The sequence below is a fragment of the Balearica regulorum genome, chromosome 12 (assembly GCF_011004875.1).
Source record: "Balearica regulorum gibbericeps isolate bBalReg1 chromosome 12, bBalReg1.pri, whole genome shotgun sequence".
Classification (NCBI taxonomy): Eukaryota; Metazoa; Chordata; class Aves; order Gruiformes; family Gruidae; genus Balearica; species Balearica regulorum.
This window is the reverse complement of record NC_046195.1, coordinates 10,254,151-10,277,550: the sequence shown is the minus strand read 5'-3', so window position 1 is coordinate 10,277,550 and position 23,400 is coordinate 10,254,151. Positions and strand designations below refer to the sequence as shown.

The window sequence follows — 23,400 nt, the reverse complement described above, 5'->3', positions numbered from 1 at the left end:
AGGGGGTCGAGAAGGTAGGGCCAGCGCCGGGGCTCTGGTGTGACACTGCTGCTTCCCTGCTGCACCCAGAGCTGCACGGCTGTTCTCCAAGGCTGGGACACACTGGGGAAAGGACAAGATGCAGGTTAAAGCCTCTCCCTCTGGAAAAGAATAGAGGCGTTTCCAAGGCACAAATAACTTGACAGACCAAAGCTGGGGGGCGGGGGGGGGGGGGAATGTGTGTCTCAAAACACTGGGTTTTCCAAAGCCTCCCTGGCCAGCCCTGAATAAGAGAAACAACGGATACTTCAGTGCCCTGTTCCTCTATCTTCATGTACCTGATGGGAAGTTGAGGCCTGTCCTGGTTCATGGCTTTCACTGTTACCTCAGGAACCTCAGGGTGACTTTCCCAGGTGCCAAGTCCATGCAGCCCAACATATGAGTCCACAGGCAGCGGCCCTGAAGTGCAAGAACAGAAGTACAAGAAAGTGATGTCAGCATCATTCTCACTGGAACCAGTGATGGTTTGGGCACTGACGTCACTCAGAACAAGCTGGCTCAGTGCTTTCCTCAGCGCCTCAGAGGAAAGGAAAGGAAACAATGTGCCTAAACGAAGGACGTCCTTTTTTCAGTGGCTGAACTGAGCACTGCCACCAACCACCTTCATGCTGACCACAGAACCTACACCCATAAAGTGGAAAGGACAGCTGACCCCAGCGCAGTTCTCCTGCTGCACCTCAAGGTGATCTGCAAATCCAGTTTACCCAAACAGTGACAGCCCGAACCCTCAACAGCATTTCAGTGCCCAGTTTTCACTGGCATCCCACTGCAATGCAAGGAGAATCCTGCGCTCCCATAAAACACATACTCTGCATCTTCCAGTGCGCTTCTGGGTATGGTGATGAGGATCTGGAAATAAAACATGACATGTTAGCTGTGATCCTTCTGACCTGAATTCTGGCCTCCTGAATGCAGAAGCAGTTCAGATGGAGTTTCAGGTACTTTCAAGGACTGCTCGCTCTCAGTTGCTCTGGCTCACCTTGGGTATTTCCAGAAGATATTCCAGAAGCAATTTTCTGGTAGATGTGGATTTTACCCTAGATTTTTGCAGGACAAATGATCTAAGGAACTGTACAGTGCAAAAAGTAAATGCCAAAAAACCAGAAAAAAATAGCTACCATTACAAGTACCTAATTGATGGGAAAAACAACTATATACATGTTCTCAATATGTAAAATACAATTTATTGTATTTAGGCCATTCATAAGTATCATTACAATATAGTAGGTTTGAAACAAACATCTTACCAATAAATACTATCTAAACATTAATATTAATCTTTTGATCAAATGTGTACAGTGTATTGACTCGATATTGCACAGTGAGCTCTATTTGACATTTCCATAGTGCATTCAGTTTGTTACAGGGATAGTTTGCCACAAATATTGCAAAGCATCAGAGTTGACTTTTCCAAGTGAAAACAGCTGAACTATCTCATTAGGGACTGAAGGCTGATACAAATGCCAGTACCCTAGGTTAATTGGTTATGGATTCATGGAACCTAATGTTTTCATGAATGAGGAGACTTTGTTGCTAATACAATTTTTATGGAATTATAAAAAAATCCCACTTTCAAATGGAACGAGGATATTATAATCAAACTTACATGAATAGCCAACTGCAGTGATCAGTGAGCTTGCTTCCTCTTGTTCCAATCTAAATATAAATCATACCTTTGATCTTTTCAGAGATGTACCTCACCGCTTGCATTTCAAAGGCCAGACCGTGCAAGCCCCCAGCATTACTCCAGCACTTTGCTCCCTACGTGCCTCTGCTCAGGGTAGACTCAGCACCCGTCAGTATGAGCAGAGGTGACACACTCTGGTCTCAATGGTTTTCAATGTATAAATGCAGGTATAATTTCCCAATAGTTCTACAATTCTCAGCTTTATCTGGTTAAATCTTAATTCTAGAGCGTCAGCTCCACATGGGGGTACTCCTGCCAGTGTGTATTGCATTACTGCACTCACGCAGAGGGCCGGGTGCTGCCAGCAATGCGGCCGGCTGTACTGCTTCCCTGAAACCCAGCGGCTCCCGGATCAGATGGGCTTGCGGGCTCTGGTGAACACAGTAGCAAATGCTGGCAGGACTGTGGCTCAGAGCCGGTTTTCAACCACTCTCTGTTGATCGTTCTCAAGTCCAGCTATGACAAAACTATGTCCATGCTAGTGGGAGATAACTTGGAGTAAGGACTGTATAATTTGGCTTGTAAGGTTTGACTTGCATTGGCATGAACTTACGCTGCTCTGACATTGCAGAAGGACCTTAAAATGCGCACATACTGCCTTAACACACGTTTAAGCTACACTGCTCTGCCAAAGTGGTATGAACTGCTCAAAATGCAAGTAAGAACCATGACCATAGAATGACTGTGACTGCCTTGGAAAAGATTTGACCATCAGTATAACAGTGCTTAGTGCTTAGCGTGTAGTATCCCTTAGTGCTTAGCATGTAGTGTTCCTTTAAGTAAAAGAAAATTCACTCACCAAGTGATACAATTAAAAATTTCTAAGAAACTACTGGTTAAGTATTACCTCATGATTATGTAAAATCATGTTTATATCCCTCATCTTTGCAGCTTATCATTTTGTATATATTTAGATTCTTTGTATTCAGGTAACAGATGAAATACTTCTATCTAAAAAGACGGTAGGAAAAAACACGGATTGAAAGGATTCCTTTTTTTGTACAAAAAATACATTTTTATGACAACAACCAGTACCTTCACAGTAGGTCCTTTACTCCTCTATTTACTACTAAGGTTCAGTCATCCATAATGCCATCATAAAGTATCAGAATTGTTTTTCTTTCCACTTTTCAACACTAAAATTCAATGCACTACTATGGAATGTTTCCAAAGTCTTAGGCTACATCCTGATAAAATCAGGAATCTTCCCCCCCCCCCCCCCCTACTTTAAAAAGGAATTAAATTCATGCAAAGAAATACATAATGTGCACCGAAATACTCGATTCTATGATACAGGTGACTTAAGAGAAAAGTCCCTTTACAATTATCTAAACTAGTTCTAATAAAAGAAGATAGTTTCAAAACAGAATTAAAAACATTTCATTTAACTACAAGTTGATGTTTGCTATGTGTTCAAGCAGATTACATTTTCTACCTAGTTGCGTTAATCTGTGTCACTCCTTTGTAGCGTAGCAAATACTTGATTTTGCGGGGTGACATTTTTCTATGCAGTTTTTGTAGTCCAGGGTATCAGTCTTCATTTGATTCTGCATACAGGATATCAGGTTAAGCCCAGATCTGCAGAGAAAGTTGAACAATTGTTTATGACATTGACTATTCTATCAAACATTTAATTAAAATTTGGAAAGGCAGTCAGATTAGTGGTCCAGTGTATCACCAGCAATGACATTACTTAACCCATAAATTCAAAATTCCCTTAACTTTAACTGTTCAGCTAGCACTTTGTGGGGATTTTTTTTTAATTTGAATTTTCTGTTCATGTTTTACACTGTGGTTTTAGATCCTCGTTACTCCCTGTAGAATCAATTTTCCTGTAACAACCCGTCCCCCTTGCCCCCTTTGTTTAAACAATCAAACGAAGAAAGAAGCACTCAAGGCAGGTACTCCCAGCACTTACTCGGAGAGTGTGGTCCCAGGAGCCCGAGCAGAATGCCGTCCCATCAGGAGAGACCCGCAAGGTGCTGACGCGATTTTCATGTCCAAACAGAATGGATACACGGGACCCTTTCAGCACATCCCAGACATTTATGGTGTAATCATTATAGCCTGCAAACAGTAGGCGACCTTCAAAGAGAATGAGATTTTACAAAGTGAGGTCTTAAGTAGGTAACGTGTCTTGACTTGTTACAGGGCCTTCTGCAGGACATTCATCTCCCAGTGAGCCACGACCCAGCTTTCCGGTGCCAGCCTCTGCACACAGCGAGCCCTGACCACTGCTCCCCCCAGGCTAGCTGTGCTCCTGTTACACACCCCTGCTCCAGCGCTGAGCTATCCATACTAATGCTGCACCCATTAAAATTTATTAATTAAAAATATAGTTAAAATGGAGTTAAATTCTATAGAATCTGTTCAGTCGTTAGAGATGGGGGGCTGACAGACTGAAGAGCACTTCAACAGCTAATGCAGGGTAACAATATTTTGCTCAGACTTTACACAAGAAGTTGAACACAAATGGTTGAATGATTAGTAGACAATTTAGTAAGTGATTCATTGTCCCCAACGGAACAAGCTGTGGTGCTGTGACCACGACAGAGCCATTTGCCTCTGTCCCGAGCGGCGGGCAGTTCACCACCCACTCATCCCCGCGCAGAGTGACTAGAGGAGCTCTGCATTTGTGCTGGGGCAAGAGAAAGAAGACTCAAGCTCGTGCCTCCAGACTTGTAGTGAAAAATAGTAATGTGTCTGTCTTCATGCTCCTCTAACATACTTCTACTACCTATTAATCATTCATTATCCTTTTATAAACTATTTATGTAAGTGCGCTTAATAGTCTAGTTACATTTCATGTTTCCTTTGAAATGTTTTTAATCATTATTGTGAAATTCTACCCCAGCTGTAGTTAATGGCAAAATATTTCCTGCCTTCAGTAGGGCCAGGAAAATACTTTTCATTGCTACAATGAAGCAATAGCCAGCTAGATTATTTAAACAGTAATTACTTTTACAGAGGCAAAAAAAGGCTTCCATGCATTAAATGTTTCTTTTGGTACTTAGTATTACTTTATAACTTTTAATAACAAATGCTTTATCAAATTAAACTGGCAAAATTTTACAGTCCCTCTCAAACCCCAACACTAAGATAACCTCCAAAATTCAGGTCTCACCACTGAGAGAGAAGTCCACACTGGATGCTCCAAAAATGATGCTCTCTTTGGAATAAATTGCTACTTCTCTGTCAGCACGAAGGTCATATAAACGACACTAGGATTAAAACAAAACAAACACACATGCCTCACTAAAGGCTGGAGTCAATGGCTATTACATTTCATTGAAAAAAATGGGAGTGGGAAGGACTGCAGCCTAACAGCCACCAAGGGAAAGCGGCTGCTTGGCTTCTTTCCTTCCGCTGTTTCTGCCCAATGTAACTGGGACTCCACCAGCCACCAGAGTCTAACAGGGATCTAAGCAACGCAAGGCTGTTTTGTATAGAGTGAAGAACTTACTTTTCCAAACCACTTCTCTAAGCCTCCTACCTGTCCTGCTATAAAGACAGGAGTGGTGGGTTTTGGACCATGGCTACCCACTGAAAGTCTCCCCACCCTCTTGCTTCCCCGCTGTGGTTTCCTACACATTAGGGCATCCTGCTTCTGGGGAGGCAGTCTCTAAAGACAACAGTTCAGCCACAGCTGGAGTCTGGAAGACAGAGGATTAAATCTCTAGTCATCTTGGAGAACATGGACCACATGGCACAGTGCTCAGAGAGTCCCCTGGTACACGGAAGCCTAGATGGTAGTCTTTGCTTTACGTAAGACAGGAGAGCAAACAGTCCCTGCTCTTCTGTGAGGCGCCTCTGTCTGAAAAACCTACATGAAAATAATTCCAATGAAATAATACATATTTATACAGATCTTTGGTTTTCATTTCTCATGGAAAATCTCCAATCACCTCTACAACCCGCACTTCCTGTTTTTATCATTTGCCAGCATACTTAGGCTTGTTTAACATGGAAATAACGTATAGACAGACCAGATTTCATTGCCATGCAGAAAGGCATGCTGTTAGCCCTGAAATCAAAATGCACTTCTGAAACTACTTGAACTGAAAACCTTCCTCAATAGGTTATGTTTATGCAAACACTGGCCAGATAGGTTTGCTAATATTAAGACTTTACTAATGAAAAATGGCTGATATTCAAGCCTGCACATAAAGGAGAGGCTGTTTCATTCACAGGGCAGTGAGGAGCTGCCAGGTATGCGAAATCCAGGTCTCCCAGTGCTCCACGCTGGTGAATAATTCCATCAGACTGTCCTGATAGGAGTTGGGGTCACTGCAGGTGACAGCACTGCCATGTGAGCATGCTTTTACGGTTTCCCTCCAGACAGTCAGGATTATCTGTTCTTCGAAATCCCTAAGTATATAAATCAGGTCAAGGATACCAGTCAGTGTATCAGTAATACTGAAAATAGCAACCTCTTCATTTAAAGAACGAAGTAGATGGAAACTGCCAAAACCTGTCAAAAGTACAGAGCTGGAATTTCCCATTCTCCTGCTAAAGTCAGGGGTGTCAGGAATAGTTAAGAGAGAAAACCCCCATCAGATAAATTAATAAGCACAGGAGCCCAGTGTCTGTGGTACTGGGCTTAAAAAGAGAGTGCTCACATTAGAATTTAATGATGGACAATTTCTCCATCTCACTCCCTCAGCATCTCAAGTGCTCACAGTACTGCATCCAAACGTGTGGAGAGGCTCACCACAGAGCTAGAGGTATTAATTTATAATCCCAGCTTTTAGGACCTAAAAGCAGTGTACAGTGTCTCCAGAAGAGCCTTGGAAGGTCTCCACATTCAGTGAAGACAAAGGGAATGTTTCTATTGAGTTTAGCTAGAATCGGAGCAGACTCAAAACATACTCTGAGGGCGGAGTACTTTAGGAAGAGTCTTCACCCTCAAGCAACTCAGCGTGATGTTTGAATAGACAGGAGAAACAAGGTGCCAGGTGCCTCCTAGACGTCTGCTCTTACACTTAACCACCAGCTCAGTCCCTGGAGGGTTGTGATACAGGCAGAGCACCAGCTGCAGCAAAAGCCACCAGCCCTGTGCATCACTCAGGGGCCTGAAGGCACCAGGAGGTCAGTGGCACTTCGCATACAATGTGCTGACCAACATTGCCTGTCAGTAACATACTGTGCCCCTCCTAGCAGCTCGCTCATAGATAAATAAGATCTACTAAGAGCTATCGTATCATCTAGGATGTCCTGGATGCGGTGACTCATCCCAGTGAAGAGCATCGGCAGTGAGTCAGGCTGACGGGGGGAGACTTATGTGGCCAAGACCACCCTGGGGCTGCGCCTTGGGATGCACAGGGCTGCGGAGGCCAGCTGAACGGGGCTGCCCAGCTCCGCGCTGAGCCCGTGGACCCTCTGCTTGCCAGGATGTGCCCACCCATGCAGGGTCCCTTCATGCCCTTGTGCTATGCTGCTCCTTCCAACACAGGCTGCAGCATTTCATCTGGTTCCTCCCAAGTTGTGATCAACAACTATGCAAAGCCAAATCTCTTCCAGCAAAACAACTAATTTTGATCATGAAACTTCAAAACATAGAAAATCTGAAATGAGTATTTGGACAGTACCTCATGTAGAAAAGTTTGCAGACGTGACCTATGAAGTGTTACTAGATTTTCCCTATAGCATTATATATAGTATTTAATATATATTATAGCGTTATTATTGCTGCAACTTTGGTGTGACAGGCCTAGTTTAGTCACTTAAAATCCTCTGTGGATGTGGCCCAGTCTTTTAGGAAAATCTGACTTGGGAAGTAACAGAACTTCCCTAAATTAGGTTGCTGAAGTAACATACCGTAGCATCGTCTGAACCAGAGGCAAAAGCATCTCCACTTGGGTAATATCTGTGCATGAGTAAAAAAAGACCAGAACACACTATGTTACTTGGATGAGGTCAGACTTCAAAAATAGAACCAGTGCATTGCTCAACATCACAAATGTGCCCTCTCCCAGAAACACACTGACCTGACACTGTTGATATCTGAATCGTGGGTTTCAAATGACTGGATGCACTGACCAGACCGCATATCCCAAACCATGGCTTTCTTGTCACATCCCTAATAAGACAAAAAAATTCACTACAGTTGTACGAATGCTGACATTCACCCCTCGTGCCTGATACATGTCATCAAGCCCAGCTACATTCAAAGGCTCTGAACGTGACAGCTCTGAGGGGATTTAACCAGCAAAGCAGCCCCAGCCCCAGCCCTCCTGGTACCCCCATGCCTGGTGCAGCTGCAGTGAGGAGCAGAGTACAGGACGGAGGCTGGAGCCTCAGCAGTGCCGCAGACCAGCGGGGCCACGACGCTGCCCTGCAGCGCAGCGGGGTGCAGACAGGCCGGGGGTGTTTGTGCAGGCAGTCCCACACTGACCCGCACTCACAGCCCTGCTCTGCTTGTGCTGCTGCTGTACCTGTGGCTGCAGTCCCACCATGCCGCAGAGCTGCATAACTGACTCAATCCCTTACTACTTAACATGCCCAATATAAAAAATTAATACCCGGCATTTAAAGTTTTATAACTAATTCTTTTCATACACTGAAACAGGAAATAAGTGCGTCTGGAGTCTTCTTCAGTCTCTTACCAGAGTTAACCCCTGCCATGGCTCTGCACCCACGTGCTCAATGGCGTGGCTGGGATGAGAAAAGCAGCACAACAGCATTTCATCTCATTGTCAAGCTCTAACCTGCCCTTCCAAGCTGTGCTTTGAAAAGATCGTTTAACACTCAGTGCTTGCTGCGAGGTGCTCAGCACCCTGAATGCTTCAGGCAAGGGGCTCAGCCCACCTAGAGTCTGTAACATCCTCAGGGCAGGAACCATCTCATACCATAGGGCCATGCTCTCAGCTGCAATGTGTCACTGCTGTCACAATCGCAGTGACAGGAAAAAGAACATGGTCTTTTCTTTTAAGAGTGATGGGATATTGTAATAAATATGACCCTGCTGAGGGTGCAGGCCCTAGGTACGCTCAGCTCTGCGGGGCTCAGCCTCTCTGAGGCTGCATGGGAAGCACAGGGCAGGCCAGGCGGCTGCTGCTTCTGCCGAGCTAGCGTGTCCTACCCAGCAGACCGTGCCACACGTTATTTATTATTAAGTAAATGATTGCTAATTAAATTAAATAGTCTCTTCACAATTCACATTTTTCTCCCTTTTTTAATTCTGCTGCTAAAATGAAATCCCAGGGTTTTTTACTTACGATGTCACTATTTAAAAGAGGTAGTGTTTCTTTGTACCAATTTGATTTCTGTGCAGAGGAAACCAAACAGGACAGAGAACATTTTGGACTCAGCACATTTCACTCTCAAGCACTGCCACAGCCCAAGCCCAGCCCTTCGTATTGCTTCAAGTGCACTGTTCTTACTGGCCTCTCTGGGAGTTTGGGGGCAAGACCAATCTGACAAGCTGGTGCTTTGACTAAGGTTTTGAAGGAGAAACCAGCAACCACCTGCAAAGTCATGGGCCCCCTGAGTACTATCCAAGTCGCTCTGAGGAGCGGCACTCTGAGGGCACTGAGCACAACAGCCTGGGACACAGCCCTAAGCTTACCCAGGAGGGGTGGGATTCTCGGTTAAGTCGATAAATGTAACGACACTCAGTCCACACACTGATGTATTGGCATTGCTTATTCCAGCTCAAGGTTACTGTATTCCATAGGCATAATATGCAGGGAGTCTCTCTATGCTACCACACCTTCAGGTTGCACTGTTTTGGCTATACCTGCATTGACATGACGTAAGGCAGATCTTCACTGAAGTGGTATTTCGCATGTGATGAATTAAGCGAGTCCCTGTAAGCACAGACATGCCCAAGCTGCTACATTGACATAAGTATGACATATTCTCTTAGCAGTACCATAGCTGCTTGCGATTCTTTGCCCTATAATAAGCTGAGCTGTTCCCAGGGAGAATGAATCTGCCCTTTCTGGGAAGCAAGCTCAATGGCAGGAAAGCCCGGGAGGAGTAATGCACTCGGATGGAATTAGCTTTCAGTCACGCTTCAGAGCAGCTGTGCTAGCAGGAAGCAAACTGGGCCAGTGAGCTGGGCTCTGCTCCTGATGGGACAGCCAAATTTGATACAAGAGCCATAACAGAAAAGGTCCAGTTTATTGTGTAAGGATGCGACCATGACTCTGAGCACAAGTGGAAACCCCTAATCCATGGTCAGCACCCTCTGGCACAAGGGCCATTTCCATCAGCAAGCACAGGACCAGCCCTGGGCCAGCGCTAGCGGGGCTTGAAAACCAGGTACCTTCAGCAAAGTTACTGGTAGCAACCTGCCTCCAGTAAGAGAGGTCAGCCCTCAGCTCCTGCCAGCTTTCACTTGCACACTCGATTTCTGATGTGGAAAAGACCAGGACTACCTCGAAAAGGAGCTGAGCCCCATCTCACTCACCTTTATGCCTTGCCTGCCTCACTGCCAGGCTGCACGCCAATGGTTCGGCTGCCTGGAAACAGCGATGCCTCAGCAGCAGGACAAGATTTGGAAATGCCTTGGGTACTTTCCCAGACCTGTCCTGCATCCTCAGAGAGGTTTGTGTGTTCCTCTGGGCCAGGACAGGGAGTGGGCAGTGTTTGACTGATGAAGGGGCTTTAAATGCCTCCGGTACTGCTGGAAGGCACAGGGGACTCAGCAACAGCTGAAGATGTGGCCACACCTCATTTCCCTGCATCCACTTGTAGAAGGGTTTAGCCAGGATCCAAGCTACCCCTTGGCTTCTGGGGAGCAGTTAGGGGACATAGTGGCACACACATTATTTGCAGCCCCACTGTGATGCCCTGAGCAACCACGTGGCTCACCCTGTCCGGTTCCAGAGAGCTGGTCATGAGAAAGGAGCCAAACATGGGAGGTCGTCTGCTGTGCCAGGCTCCTATCCACAGGGGCTCACACCTCCACTGTGGTAGGAGCCCGCTGCTCTAACTCTGAGCCTGTCCCTTCCCCGGAGAGGCGTTGTTTTGATCTCGGGCTGGATTGCTTTGGTGTGGGGTGGAATTTGCTAAGTAAGCAGAACTGCAGTCAGACTGGCTGGGTGGGTTTGACCCCACAGTCAGGGGTTTAATTTGCTCCAGCTTGGAAAATGTGCTTGCAATGAGAGGATTGCACTGGGGCTTCCAACACATACTCCAGCATAAGATCACGAGCCTCCTGCTTTGCTGCCTTTTCCCTTCCACATTCCTTAATTTTATATTATGACAGGAAGCTCCTGCTTACCCCAGAGACAAATGTATTTCCCGTTTCAGAAGGGGCTAGGTCCAGGCACAGGACATCAGCTCCATGACCATGGAAACTCTGCAGAAGCTGCCCGCTCTCGACATCCCAGAGAGCACAAGTTCCATCTCCACTTGCTGTCAGGATCTATAGGATGTGGCAAGAAGAGTCACAATACAAAAATCAGCAGATGATCTTCAAGTTCACAAAGACACAACTGACATCCTATACATACACCAAGGACAGCTTTAATTGAATGAGATACTATGCAATCAAAGCCACACAAACAATGTGAATCTACGCACAGTTTATGTTTTTTATTTTTAAGGAAAGAAGTTAAGAGTGGAAAGGAGGGCTGTATTGACACAGCTATACCTACACAGTGTTTCAATAATGGTCAGTTTTATGCAGTGGGGTTTGGAGAACTGATGGCAGTAAGGATCTGCTGGCATTTCAATATCCTCCAAAAAGGAGGTAGAACCACACCGTTATTCCTGTCTGCCCCTGTATTTAACCCTATCCATATTTAGGCTGCTGGAATTCAACCTGGGTAAAGAGAACTGTTGGAGTTAAGTATACCTGTTTAATGCTCTAATTTTTTTTTCCTGCTTGAAATAGCCAGGTTAAACCCAATTAGTCGGGCTTAAGACATGGATTTTCTGAAAGGGAAGTAAGCCTGTCTAGACAGTTGTTTGAGAAGTCCATCACCTCTCACTTGTCCAAAACCATTTGTGTGTGAAACGGCTTGAACATACACTGACCGAACATAGCTCACAGCTTCCCTCATCTGCTACAGTGCTTGCAGAAAGCACATGTGATCAGCGCTTGTTATTGTGGCTAAATCCTGACGATGCTCAATTGTTCAAAATTTCCCCTTGGCACCAGAAGCTGTTATGCAATCACAAATTCTGTAGGTTGAAAAGGTCCCTCTGCACAAGCGTGGAAGGAGGCAAGGGTGAACTTAGGAGGGCTCTCAGTCTTGTACACGGGTTTTTCTCATGGTTAGTGAGGAAACTCAAGGGATCCCAGTGGGTACTTAGAAGTTAAAAACAAAATACTCTTCAAGAAGAAAATGGTCACATGATCATGAAACCATTCACAGAGTTGCATAAAGGTTAAACACTGAACATGTTTGACAGATGCTCCAAAAACTCCTCCCATAAACAGAGGTCTGCAAAGCTGCAGAACAGACTGTTCTGAATCCTGCAGTAGAGAGACGCAGGATGATAATAGCAGAAGAGAGTCCTGACTTGTTTTCTGGCCAGCTTTTGAGCCTAGATCAATGAACTTCTCTGTTCTGAGGAATATTTGTACTTGGCTGAGGAACGAAGACTTTCAGCTCTGAAGATTTGCTTTTGTAATAGCACATAAGAAAGATGCGAGGGGAATAGGAGTAGCTACAGGTGTAAGAAAAAGGTCTGTTGGCAACCCAGAGCTCCAGCTAATGCTTAAAGAGAAACGTTACGGACCCGGTTTCAGGGTATTGCTATTGAAAAACAAACCATACTCCAAAAATCCAAAACCAGAAAGGAATTAACAATCTTTGCTATTAGAGTCCAGCTTGCTGCATGAGGGGCTCTGGCAGCACTGGATGGGGATCCTCGCCTGGCGCCTGGCGGCAAGAGGCAGCACTTGCACAGGGCAGGGGACAGCGGGGACACAGTCCCTGCTTGCCAGGAGCACACGCACCGGGGCTGGGCAGAGGGGCCACCCTCACCTCTGCCTCCTCTGACATCGCCATGGGCCTCATCCTGCTTCTCAGCCCTGCCGCACTGGGAGTATGGCTGCCTGCAAAACACTTGAGATCCCAATTAACTGTTGCTATTAATACATGCAGAGCATTGTCACGTGGGGAGCATTATCGCACCGCAGAGCTGCAGATACCTAATTTTGGAAGCAAGGCTCCCCAGCTCTCTGCATACTGAGGCAGGGGAGGCTCTCTCTAGCAAGGCTGATTTGGGGCACCAAGAACGAGGTGCACAGGTCGCCCAGCTCTGCAGCTCAGTGCTTGTCTTGGCCCAGGGTGGGAACATGATGAGGAACAAGGACGGGACCCCCTCGTTCAGCACCCACACAGCCTGAGAGTGGCTTTCATCAGTGAACCACCCCCAGCTCTCCTGTCTCTCCATTGCACTGCCAGATGCCTGTGGGCACACCAAGCGGTGCTGGGTGCTGCAGGACACTGGGCTGGGGGACACCTTCACCACACACTAGGGCTGCTCCAGGACAGGTACCACATCCCTCAGTGACATGAGCTGGGAGAGCAGAGCTGCTCCGCACACAGCTGGGAAAGCTCCTGCACAGTGTGCTTGTTGCACTGCGCGTTCTCAGAGTTACTGAATAACTTTCATTCTGAGGGCGTTATGTAAAAGAAAAAGATAAGAAATCTGGGATTCTCTAGGATCCCCTACATAACAGTGTCCTAACAGAAGCTTGGCCAACCCACTTGCTTGTATTTGTTTCAATAATAACATGCAGTGCTATAAATGATCACTTATATGCCTATCACTCAGAAGAAAATTTCAATTTCTTTTTAAAGTCTTCATTAAAATCTCCGAATCACTGAAAATAAAGCACCTAAATCCACTGTGGTATTATTTAACAATAGTAATACATTACCTTCAATATCAATGCAGTTTGCTGTATTTCATATGGAGAAAAAAACCTCAACTTTTTTTTATTATGAAAAAATAAATAACTGTTTTTCCTTTCATAGGATTTAATCATGATGCGTATAGGCATGGACAAGAAAAGAGAATACTGGTTTTCTATCTCAAAAAACATTCCACTTAATTTAGACTGCTCTAATTATGCAGGGCTCCTGCACAGCAAGGTCAGGGCTAAGCAAGCGTGAGCGTTGGGTACCTTCACTGCTTGTTTCCATGGCAATGGACTTAAATTAGCACCTTGGAGTCATTACAGAAACCATAGAATGACAAACAACAACATACTCTTGGGCATCTCATATCCTGAAATAGAAGCAATGAAAGCTGATATTTCCTTCAGAAGAGTTCCAAATATCTGGAAGAAGGGCACAAGGTATTCCCTTTCCAGCAGCTCCGCTGACACAGAGTGCGATGAAAACGCTCCCTTCTGCCACTTACTTTGCTGCAGAGCTGCACTGAGCAGAGCTTCAATTAAATTAAAAAAACAGAGAGGACAAGGGGATTATCCTGGCTCCTTTCATCATCTTTTGTGTTCCTGGAGAAAGAGATCTTTGAGATGTTCACTACAGAGGAAGGCTGGCCTGATCTCAGAAGATCTGCATTTAGTTCCTGGCTTTGTCATCGTTTCCCACTGCGGCCCTCTGTGCTCCAGCCCCCAGCTGCGAGATAGGGAAAGCATCGCTCCTTTCCCTCGGGGGAACACACCACTGCACACACGGACAACATGGCTGGCCCTGTGGGGCCATCCTCAAGCTCAAATATCTCACTTAGTACAAACAAAAAATACTAAGAATGAAAGCAGTTGGCTGGACATCCAGGACAAAGCAGGCAAACAACACAGTCTCCACAGGATGGCATAGCACATACCCAACCTAGTCCTATCTCAGCTGGGTTTTTAACTATTTGTATTAGTTTGAGCTCCTAAAAGCACAAGCCAGCACAGACCCAGTGAGCAGAGAACACGCAGGTACCAGCGAGCTCCCTCTGCAGAAGGGACAGGCCTTTGCAGGGTGCAGGCAGGACAGCCTGGCCACGGGTCATGACAGGCATTTCCTTACGGCAGCTTTGGCAGCACCTTCCTTGCCCCCAGCGAGGGTTTTCCAGCAGCCCCCACATGGGGCAGGACATGGCCCTGGGGGCCCCACGTGCAAGGTAGCTTGTTTGCACCGTGTATGAGTGCGGCTCACGTTAGGTGTTGCTGGACGGTGAGCAGCGGATAGGGAATGCATTTACCTGCATGTCTGAGTTAGTGAAGCTGCAGGCAGACAAGTAGTTTGTGTGCATTGCAACCGATTTCTTCTTTGCAGCCATGTTTTCATTTTTGTCAAATGTCAGAGGGTACACAGAACACTTGTTGTCCAGGCCACTAAAGAGAGTAATAATAGCAATAACAGAGAGGGGAGAACTGGTTAAAACTGCAACGACAAAAGGCGAGTGGTGATAAGAAGGAAACCACCTGTCAGGGCTGCGCTGCCAAACCCTTACAAGTACCGACTTCCCTGTATTGTGCTGTCCGGGGTCTCCCTGCGCAGGGAAGCCCCAGCTGCCTCCCCAGGCTGGCTGCTTTACAGAACAGGAACAGCTGCACCTCAGTATTTTTTACTCCCATCGAGTTTATAAATGGCACTGAATGAAACCTCACAAAAGTATAAACTGGGAGGTGACATAGCAGTCACCTCAGGGTTAATGTTTCACATACAGCCAAACTGCCGCTTTTCTGTTGACATCTGTCATTGTGTGGATCAGTATTTAAGCATCATTATTTCTTTACCTCAGTTAATTTGACCTAACTCCTATGGAAAAGATGGTATAGCTAGTAGGTGTAAAGAGAGGGCTTTTAGAAGAGTTTGGGAAAAAGGCAACAGAAGCATTGACCTCTGTAGCTGGTGCGTCCCTCCTGGACAGTTGCTAAGCTGTGTCTGCCAGGCCAGACACGGGACTCTTCTCTGAAGGGTCTGACTTGTGTCTGACCCTTTTCTAGAGCCATGGTGCATCAGCCCTGCCCCGGTCCTGGTCCCTGGGATCCCAGCACACCACCAGGTGCTGCTTCTGTGCCTTTTATTACATGCACAGCACTTAACTGATGGCACCACAGAAATACAGAATTAGGTAGCGCAATGGGTATATGCCCCCCCATCTCTTACAAGTGTGAAGACAGAGCTTTCTTGCCATTCTTCAAGTTTGAGTCAAAAACATACAGTTTCCGGACTCCCTCTCCACACACATTTATGGAGTCTGCCTGTCTGCCTCAGTCTGCTGCTTTCCAGATTTGCAAGCTGCACAGTAAAGTCTCCCTTTGTTCCTTTCCCTCGCCCCAAGCTCGCTTTGTCTGTCTGATCCACCCAGTCCCTTTTTAAAAGATGTTTTGCCAACACCTCATCTCTTTGTTTTCTCCTCTGCATAAACTCATTTTTTTCAAACCTGAGCCCTCAGAAAACTTGGAGAAGATTATCAAGGATGGGGTTACTTCTTCCCACCCCATCTTGGCAAGATCTATGCATGTGCTGGTAATCGTTAGTGACTAACTTTCTCTATGTTGTAGAAGAAAGAGCACAAACTAAGAACAGGGTTAAAACCACTCTCCCTTAGAAGATATATCCAACACACACAACCAAACTGGAACAGGGAAGTTGCATGCATGCAGAATTCCTAACCCATGATATAAACGCTGAAAGAGGATTGTTTTCCATGCTTGCACAACAAATGTTATTGCACTGAAGTCAGTGGAGATAATGTGTACGAGCCATTATGGGATCAGAATCAGAGGCACTGAAAGTAGTCCTTCCACCCACAGTCAAGGCACGCCAACTTCTAGCTGTCAGCATCTGAAGGCACCGGGACACCGCTACAAATCAAGCTTCCCTGTGTAAGCAGCTGTGGAAACTGGGAACTTACCCACAAGCAATGGCACATCCTGACGGGGCATATGCACACGCCATCACCCAGGTACACGGCATCGTCACTGCATGCTCCTGAAACACAGCACCTCTTTAAACTGGGATGTCACTGTTTCTCTAATCGGTGCAAGGAAAACAGTGTCAAGTTCAGTACTTCTGTGGGACATCCTTAGGGTCAGTGAAAGGTACAAGTGTTTCCCCCAGCCATTACTCACATGTAAGGCTGGGACAACCCTTAATGTAGAACCTAGCAGAGCAGCAGGAGGATAGCTAGTCCCTCCCTGACACTTTCCACCTTATTCACGAGCCTCAAACTGATCACAGAGCATGTTTTATTTGGGTTACTCAGTGCTGTAGAAGGTCCCCACTGCTGCATGTGGAAAAGTGAGTTACAAACTAGCTGTTTTTTCTCAGCTGTGTGGAGCAGGGTGCTACAAAGGCAGCCCTGGCAGGGCTTGGAGGAGCAGCGGCACCATTTCATAGCGAACACCATGACTAAAGGATCCCAGGTGATCACACATGGCACCTGGTACAGGGATTACCCAGGGAGGGCCACTGTTTTGCTGGCTGGGCTTTGCCCCCAGCTGGGAGCCCTCTCTGTCAGTGAAAAGGCTGGATCAGAGCCTCCCACCGGACAGGGACTCTGCTCAGAGACGGGTCAAGGGAGGTGGTCTGCCCTCAGCCTCTTGGTTTGAGGTGCTGGTGGGGGTTTGCATGTTAACCCACCATCCCACTGCCTCCTGTGACACCTGTGAGCCCTTCAGCCCTCCATCTTATCCCACCATCATTTGTCCTGTGCACAGAAATCTGACTTTTGCTGAAGTTTTTACTTACCTTGTTGGTAGTGAAGGAATCCCACACGATCACCTTTCCATCCTAAATGAAAGTACACAGAGAGAGAAATTAAGGCCTTCCAGAGACATGGCTATCAGCCTGCTTCCCAGATTTGGGGGAAACTCTGCTGCTGATTTCCATCCCCCAGTCTGTTATGTCATGAAATTTTTGTCTCCATTTTAACAGCAGCACAATGGTCACAGTGAAGCGCCAAGGAGACACTTCTCAGTACTGTGAGTTATGTCTTTGACCAGAAGAAAAGTAAATTTCCTCCTCTCTAAGATGACTGATGTCAGCTCAAAAGACTGATTTATTTTTTTATTTTTTCCCCTTCCCTTTTAGCAGGTTTATGAAAACTCTCACTTGCAGCACATGCCATGGACAGGACCATCTCCTCAGGAAACTGCCACTAGCAAGCCCTCACTTGCCTCCTTCCAGCCATGACATGTTCCTCCTAGCCTGTGATCACCACCTGCAAGGCCAGCCACTTCTCCCAAGTGACACCTGTCAGTGGCTCAGTACAGGGACTTGCAAATACAAGAGGTGGCCTGCATTACAAATCACTTGCCAAGCTGGCAGCGCTCATGAGGACTATTTATGGACATTGCACTGGTTAGTCATCTTCCCTTTCCTGCCTTTTCCTGGTTTTCCCTTTCCTTCTCACTACACTTAATCTTCAATTACCCATTCATACAATCTGCTAAATAGCCATCGTAAGAACGCTCCACAGAGAGCAACACAATCACTTTGTGTATGCCAGCTGCACTCACACCAGCTATTTTGCCTTATGCACATAATATTATTATTCTCCCTGTATCATGAAAGCAAAATGTATATTACCAAGCAACAATTGTTGCTGTACCTGGACTCACTACAGTTCTTAAAATAAGAGTAAAAATTGCAAAAATGCATTACAACTTGCCTGTTCAGCTTTCTGATCTACCCACTGATATTTACACCGCTTTAAAAAATGTGACATTAATTATTTAAAATTATTCTCTTTGCTGAGATCACCATGAATGGTAAAAACTCACTGTAACTGAAGGTGGCTTGCTATGCAGATTGCCTATTTTTATCCCTCAAGTGAGACCCCTGACAGATTTCATATAGGTCAATGAACAGCTGTGAGATGCAAAAAGCTCACTCACTACCATACTGGGCTCAGGATGAACCAGGGGATCTAGAAAGTAATTATCTCATTACCTCCTCCAGCTCATGAGACTGGTCTGGAGCAGGTGTTAGGACTGTTTCACAAAATGCCCAAGTAAATACAGTAATTTTGGCAGGATGTTTGAGGCTTTCGCACCAATCATACAGACTGCAGAAGAAATTTCTGTGCACAGAAACCTCTAGAAGAATCAACGTTTCCTCCCTTTTCCTGATTTTTCTCTGAACACATAAACTGAAATAGTTACTAAATATTTTATCTGTAAAGAACAAGGAAATAAAAGTGGCCTCAGATGAGTCCTCTCTATTTTCTGTTGTAGTAGGGAATATGCAGAAAATCTGTATATGACCGGACAAGAAATATTTAGGGTATTAGCTACAACAGGTGTAGCGATGATCAGAAGCTTGGATTTGTGTGCTCTGAACAAATTCATTGCCAATGAACCGCTTTAAGGGCATCTTGAAAACATTTACAACATACACAGGTGTCATCTGCAAAGAGCGGCACATAGCACAGCCAGAAGATTTGTATAGTGCCCAACAGTAGCTTTGAAAAACATCTGCCCAACAGCATACCTGGGAAGAGCTCACAATTCTTCTCTTGTCTTTACACCAGTCCATACAGAGAACTTTATTTCCGTGGCCTTTCAGGGTCCTCCTGGTCTTCATCACAAACTGGCCCAGCGCCTCCACACGCTCTGCCACCTGATGAACTGCAAACAGCTGGTGGTTAGAGAGCCCTGCATCAAAGCTCTGCCCTGGCAACTGTGTTTATGAGTAACGTCACTTGGGGGAATTAATCCATGAAGTCTGAGTCTATGGTGCAAGCCAACGAACTCTGCTTCAGAGCTGGCAGGTGGTCAAACCAAGGTGGGCAGTGTATGAACATATTCACCAGATAAAGATGAGGATGAACTTACTCAGGGCTTGAATTCCAGGGCTGTAGCAGGTGAAGCTCTTCTAGACCATCACACCCAAGTATAAGTGGAAAACAGACTACCCCCTTGCCCCCTCTTATTGGGAAATCCTCAGTCTGACTGAGGCTTGAAAGTGCACAGCCAGCCTCCAGCCCAACACATGCCTCAAGATACTCAGAGGTGAAGACCACTACTGGCTATTGGAGGAAAAAAAACCCCAAAACCAAAACGTACAAAAGAAGGGGGTAAGCATCAAATCTCCAAAAGTTTCAATGGTAAACCACTTGTTCTGGTTTTGAGACTCCCAGTCACAGTCAGCTCTGGTGTGATACAGGTACTAGCCACTGGTGCTGGAGACTTCTACTCTGCTGTGCCATCAGTTCTGGTGGCCAGGGGAGCAATGAGGGCCAGAACACAGCTCTGAGTGAGCAGAGAAGTTTGGCATTTGCTATAAGAGTGTGCTACTCAACTTCTCAACAGTGTCTATGGACATCCAGGCTTCATCGGTGGGTCAGCTTTTTTTTTTTTTTTTTAAATATGGGAAAGAGAAGCAGAGGGCAAGCAAGCAACTTTCCCAAGTAGGATCCTCTGGTAGAGGAGAAGTTGGTTCTTTCATACCTCATTTAATCTTAAATCTTAAGCTTTTCAATGCCATGCTGGAGGCTGAGCTCCACATTGCCACATGGCAGGTGATTGCTCTAGAGTTGCACTCTTTCACCCTTTGTCACAGCAAGAGAGCACGCATCCTTAACTTTGATATCATTCCCTGGCGCAGGGTCAGGGAGCACTTTCTGCCTAAGGCAGAGACTGATTTCTGGTGGATTAACTTCTGAAGAGTTATCTTTCAAAACCACCAGCCCTGCAAGCTGTGCCAGAATAATGTTCTCACCTGAAATCTCTACTCAACCAGTCTCACCCAGCCAGAGGACAAGTGCTGTCCACCATTCCTGACAATTTGTCCTTACCATCTCTAACATGAGGTCAGAAGCGAGTTTCTCAAAGTACCGTATAAGCCCACTGAGGAAAAGATACATTTCCCTCTACTTTTGACCATGGAAATGGGCCAAATGATCCAATCAAAAAGACATGAAAACACAGGACAGGAGGTTGTTATGGCAGCTGGAAAGATGCTTGTGTCCAGAACATATCTGAAAAAAACAAACGTTTCACAGACAATGGACAAAGTGTTTCCATTATGTCAATGCAGCCGAGACTCTGTGGAATTGTCTGGCTTAGCCTTACTGATTTTCTGAGGACGCTTATCTTCAACCACAGCCATAATAATCCTGCACCTGCCTAGCACAGGTTTTAGAGTCAGATAATTATTTTGAGGCATTCTCTAATACTGTTTCAAGATAGTTGAAAATTATGCACTAAGGCAAGTAGATCAGCTAAAGCCAATAAGTAGCTCGAGTGGTTTTACAAAGGTCCAGATAAAAAAAAAGACTATTTTTCTAAAACATATTGTTTGGCCTGAACAGGAGGTGTGGACTTCATGCAGATACTATTGAGTCTTTGATCTTTTCTGCGCTGGAAGTCAGTTGGTCCCAATGGTTTCTTCTGGCCTTAAAAATTTATGGATCACATGAACAGAACAAACTTTTATCTATACCTAACATTTTAAGTGATAGAATTGGATCCTTAAAATTGTAAGATTGCAAGTCAAATGCACGTTTGGTATTTCCTTTTTCTGTCCACATTTTTGAGAGCTGCTGTTCAAAACCAGTTGCACAAATAAGGGCAATCCTAGTTCATCCAGCTGTTTGTTTTGGGAACCATAGAGGGAAAGTCATGATCAGAGCAAAAAAATGCAAAAGATACAATTTTAGTTTGGGGGGGGGGGGGGAGCAAACCAAAACCAGAAGAAATGTTCTCTTCTGAAATTTACAATCTCTGCAAAAGTAGTTCTTGGGGATAATTTAAGTGCAACAAAGCTCTGATACAAAATCAATGATATACAGTATCATGAGGGAGCATTGTTTTACAGCAGCATAAGACTTTTGTCTTAGAAATCACATGACAGCTATGCAAACACAGCCTTCCAACCTAAGTTTACCGATTTTACACGACAAAGACATAAATATCCTATGACTATCAATGATACACAAAGTTATGGTATCACTGCATTCACAAGTATAAGTCTTTATGAGCAAAAATGGATTTAAGTATATGCTTAAGGGGCCTGTTAAACAGAGACCCCACTACTTCTGATACAGAAATTACACTGTAAGAATATGATGATTTATGGTAATGTTTCTGTAATGAGGCCATCTCCATTTGTTTAATGATTCCTATTAATAGGATACTCATATAACATATGATTGTCTAATTTAGACAAGAAAATGCTCTATTTACTCCAGAAAAAAAATCTTTTAACCGTTCCCCACCTGAAATTTAAGAATGTTTGCCAGTCCCCCGGTCTTACAAAGCACTAAGAGCTCAATCACTGCATATAGACTCAGATTCCTTTTCAACATCAAAGGCATCAAAACAGATAAAATAAAAGTTTTAATGACCCACTAATGTTTCTAATAAAATGAGCTGTATGTTTTCAGAAGAATACAGTAATATACACATTTTTCTCAAATAAATCCTCTGCAATACGTTGTAATTATAAAAATGAAATAATAAAGGATTTTTGTATCTCATGACAGATAAATTGATACTTATTTGAGAAGCTCCATTAAAATACAGTTAGCTTATTTTTTCCTGAACAGGGGTGGCAGGGCTGAAGTCGGTCCATGTCGTTTCTGTTACGTTAACCACAGATCTTGAAACTGAAGCTGATAACGGTGTGTTACGCACTGAATGCTCCAGCATTGACTCACCCTGCACCTCTGAATCAGCGCTGGATCCCTGCAAGTTATTTCCTTGGGGGAAGGAGGAGGGAGAAGGAGCTGGTTTTGGAAACAGTTATTCCTTTTTAAGTCCTTTCACCTTGTCTAAAATCCTGGCCTCATTAAAGCAAATTCCCACCGACTTCCACAAGGTTGGGTTTAACCTTTGTTTCTGCCACTAAGATGTGCATTCAAACAATGCAAATCTCAGAATGCACTGAGGGGGATATTTCACAGTCTCTTCCCATCCCTGCCTCCCCCCCCCACACAAAGGCAGTGCAGAAAGCACAGCTGCCTGTGCCCAGCCTGAGCCAGGCCAGAAGCCCCCGCGGTGCTCGGGGCGATGCAGAGCAGCTGTCCCCGCACCCAGCCGGCGCTGCACGGCCCTCAGTGCCCAGGGAGGCTGCGCTGCCCGCGCTCCCTGTCCGCTTCCTAGTCACCCCAGCGCGGAGCCGTGGATTGAGCAGCGCGGCCGAGCACACGCACCCATCGTGCTCTCTGCCGGGCGTGAGCAAACATGGAAAACCGACTGTCGTGACACCAGAGATGCGCGCTGGGGGCGGCTCTCTCTGCTCCTTGCTCCCGAGCGGGATGCCTGCCTCTCCCAGGCAGGCGCACCCAGCTTCCAGCTCCGCTCTCATTTTGGGGCGGTAGCAGCAAGTTTTCGTGTTTACCCGGCGAGGCCGGGCCCGCGGTGCCGGGCGTGCGGTGGTTACGCTCCCTGCCCGGGGCAGCCACCGGCACCCCGGTCGTGCCTACGGCCCTCACGCCCCAGCCCCACTCACGCTCCACGTCGTGCAGCTTGGCCCGCTCCTCCTCCAGCTTGCCCTTCAGGCTCTCAGCCTCATTTTTCAGCGATGCCAAGGTCTCGTTCTCATGCAGCCCCTCGGTTGCCATCTTTGCAAAGGAAGCAGGGAGAGAGACGAGATGAGAGCGGGAGGAGGAGGAGGAGTTTGCCTGCCTGGCTCTCAGGGATGCTGCTGAGGCTCCTGCTGCCTCAGCAACGGCACCAGAGCCGGCCCGGGCTCCCTCCCCCTCCCCATGCTGACGTCCAGGGCCGGACTGGATGTTCCTCCAGCCCTGTGTGCAGCCAGCACCTGACCAGACACCGTGCAAAGAAACACCCATGA

At 46.0% G+C, this 23,400-nt stretch overlaps 1 protein-coding gene across 2 annotated transcripts; it reads right to left on the bottom strand.

Annotated features, from left to right (window-relative positions):
- Positions 1 to 2,949: 2,949 nt before the first annotated feature.
- On the bottom strand, positions 2,950 to 23,400 carry GNB5 (G protein subunit beta 5). Of its 2 annotated transcripts, none has more exons than XM_075764986.1 (11): positions 23,056 to 23,400; positions 19,093 to 19,229; positions 17,350 to 17,391; positions 16,514 to 16,590; positions 14,852 to 14,984; positions 10,956 to 11,099; positions 7,714 to 7,805; positions 7,544 to 7,592; positions 4,851 to 4,947; positions 3,645 to 3,811; positions 2,950 to 3,304 (listed from the first exon to the last, which is right to left on the bottom strand). In XM_075764986.1, exons 1-11 carry the CDS (start codon positions 23,396 to 23,398, stop codon positions 3,293 to 3,295), a joined length of 1,293 nt encoding a protein of 430 aa, XP_075621101.1. In that variant the 5' UTR covers positions 23,399 to 23,400; the 3' UTR covers positions 2,950 to 3,292. The 2 variants fall into 2 exon arrangements, with proteins under 2 accessions (XP_075621101.1, XP_075621102.1); XM_075764987.1 differs by lacking the exon at positions 23,056 to 23,400 and adding an exon at positions 22,100 to 22,327.

Excerpts from the sequence above, each read along its gene's own strand:
- GNB5 (XM_075764986.1), bottom strand. The coding sequence starts at position 23,398 with ATGGGTGTTTCTTTGCACGGTGTCTGGTCAGGTGCTGGCTGCACACAG. Across the intron at positions 4,948-7,543 it reads CTGGTTCAGACGATGCTACG|TGTCGTTTATATGACCTTCG; the intron begins GTATGTTACTTC and ends TTTTAATCCTAG. Across the intron at positions 3,812-4,850 it reads TGTGGACTTCTCTCTCAGTG|GTCGCCTACTGTTTGCAGGC; the intron begins GTGAGACCTGAA and ends TTCTCTTTGAAG.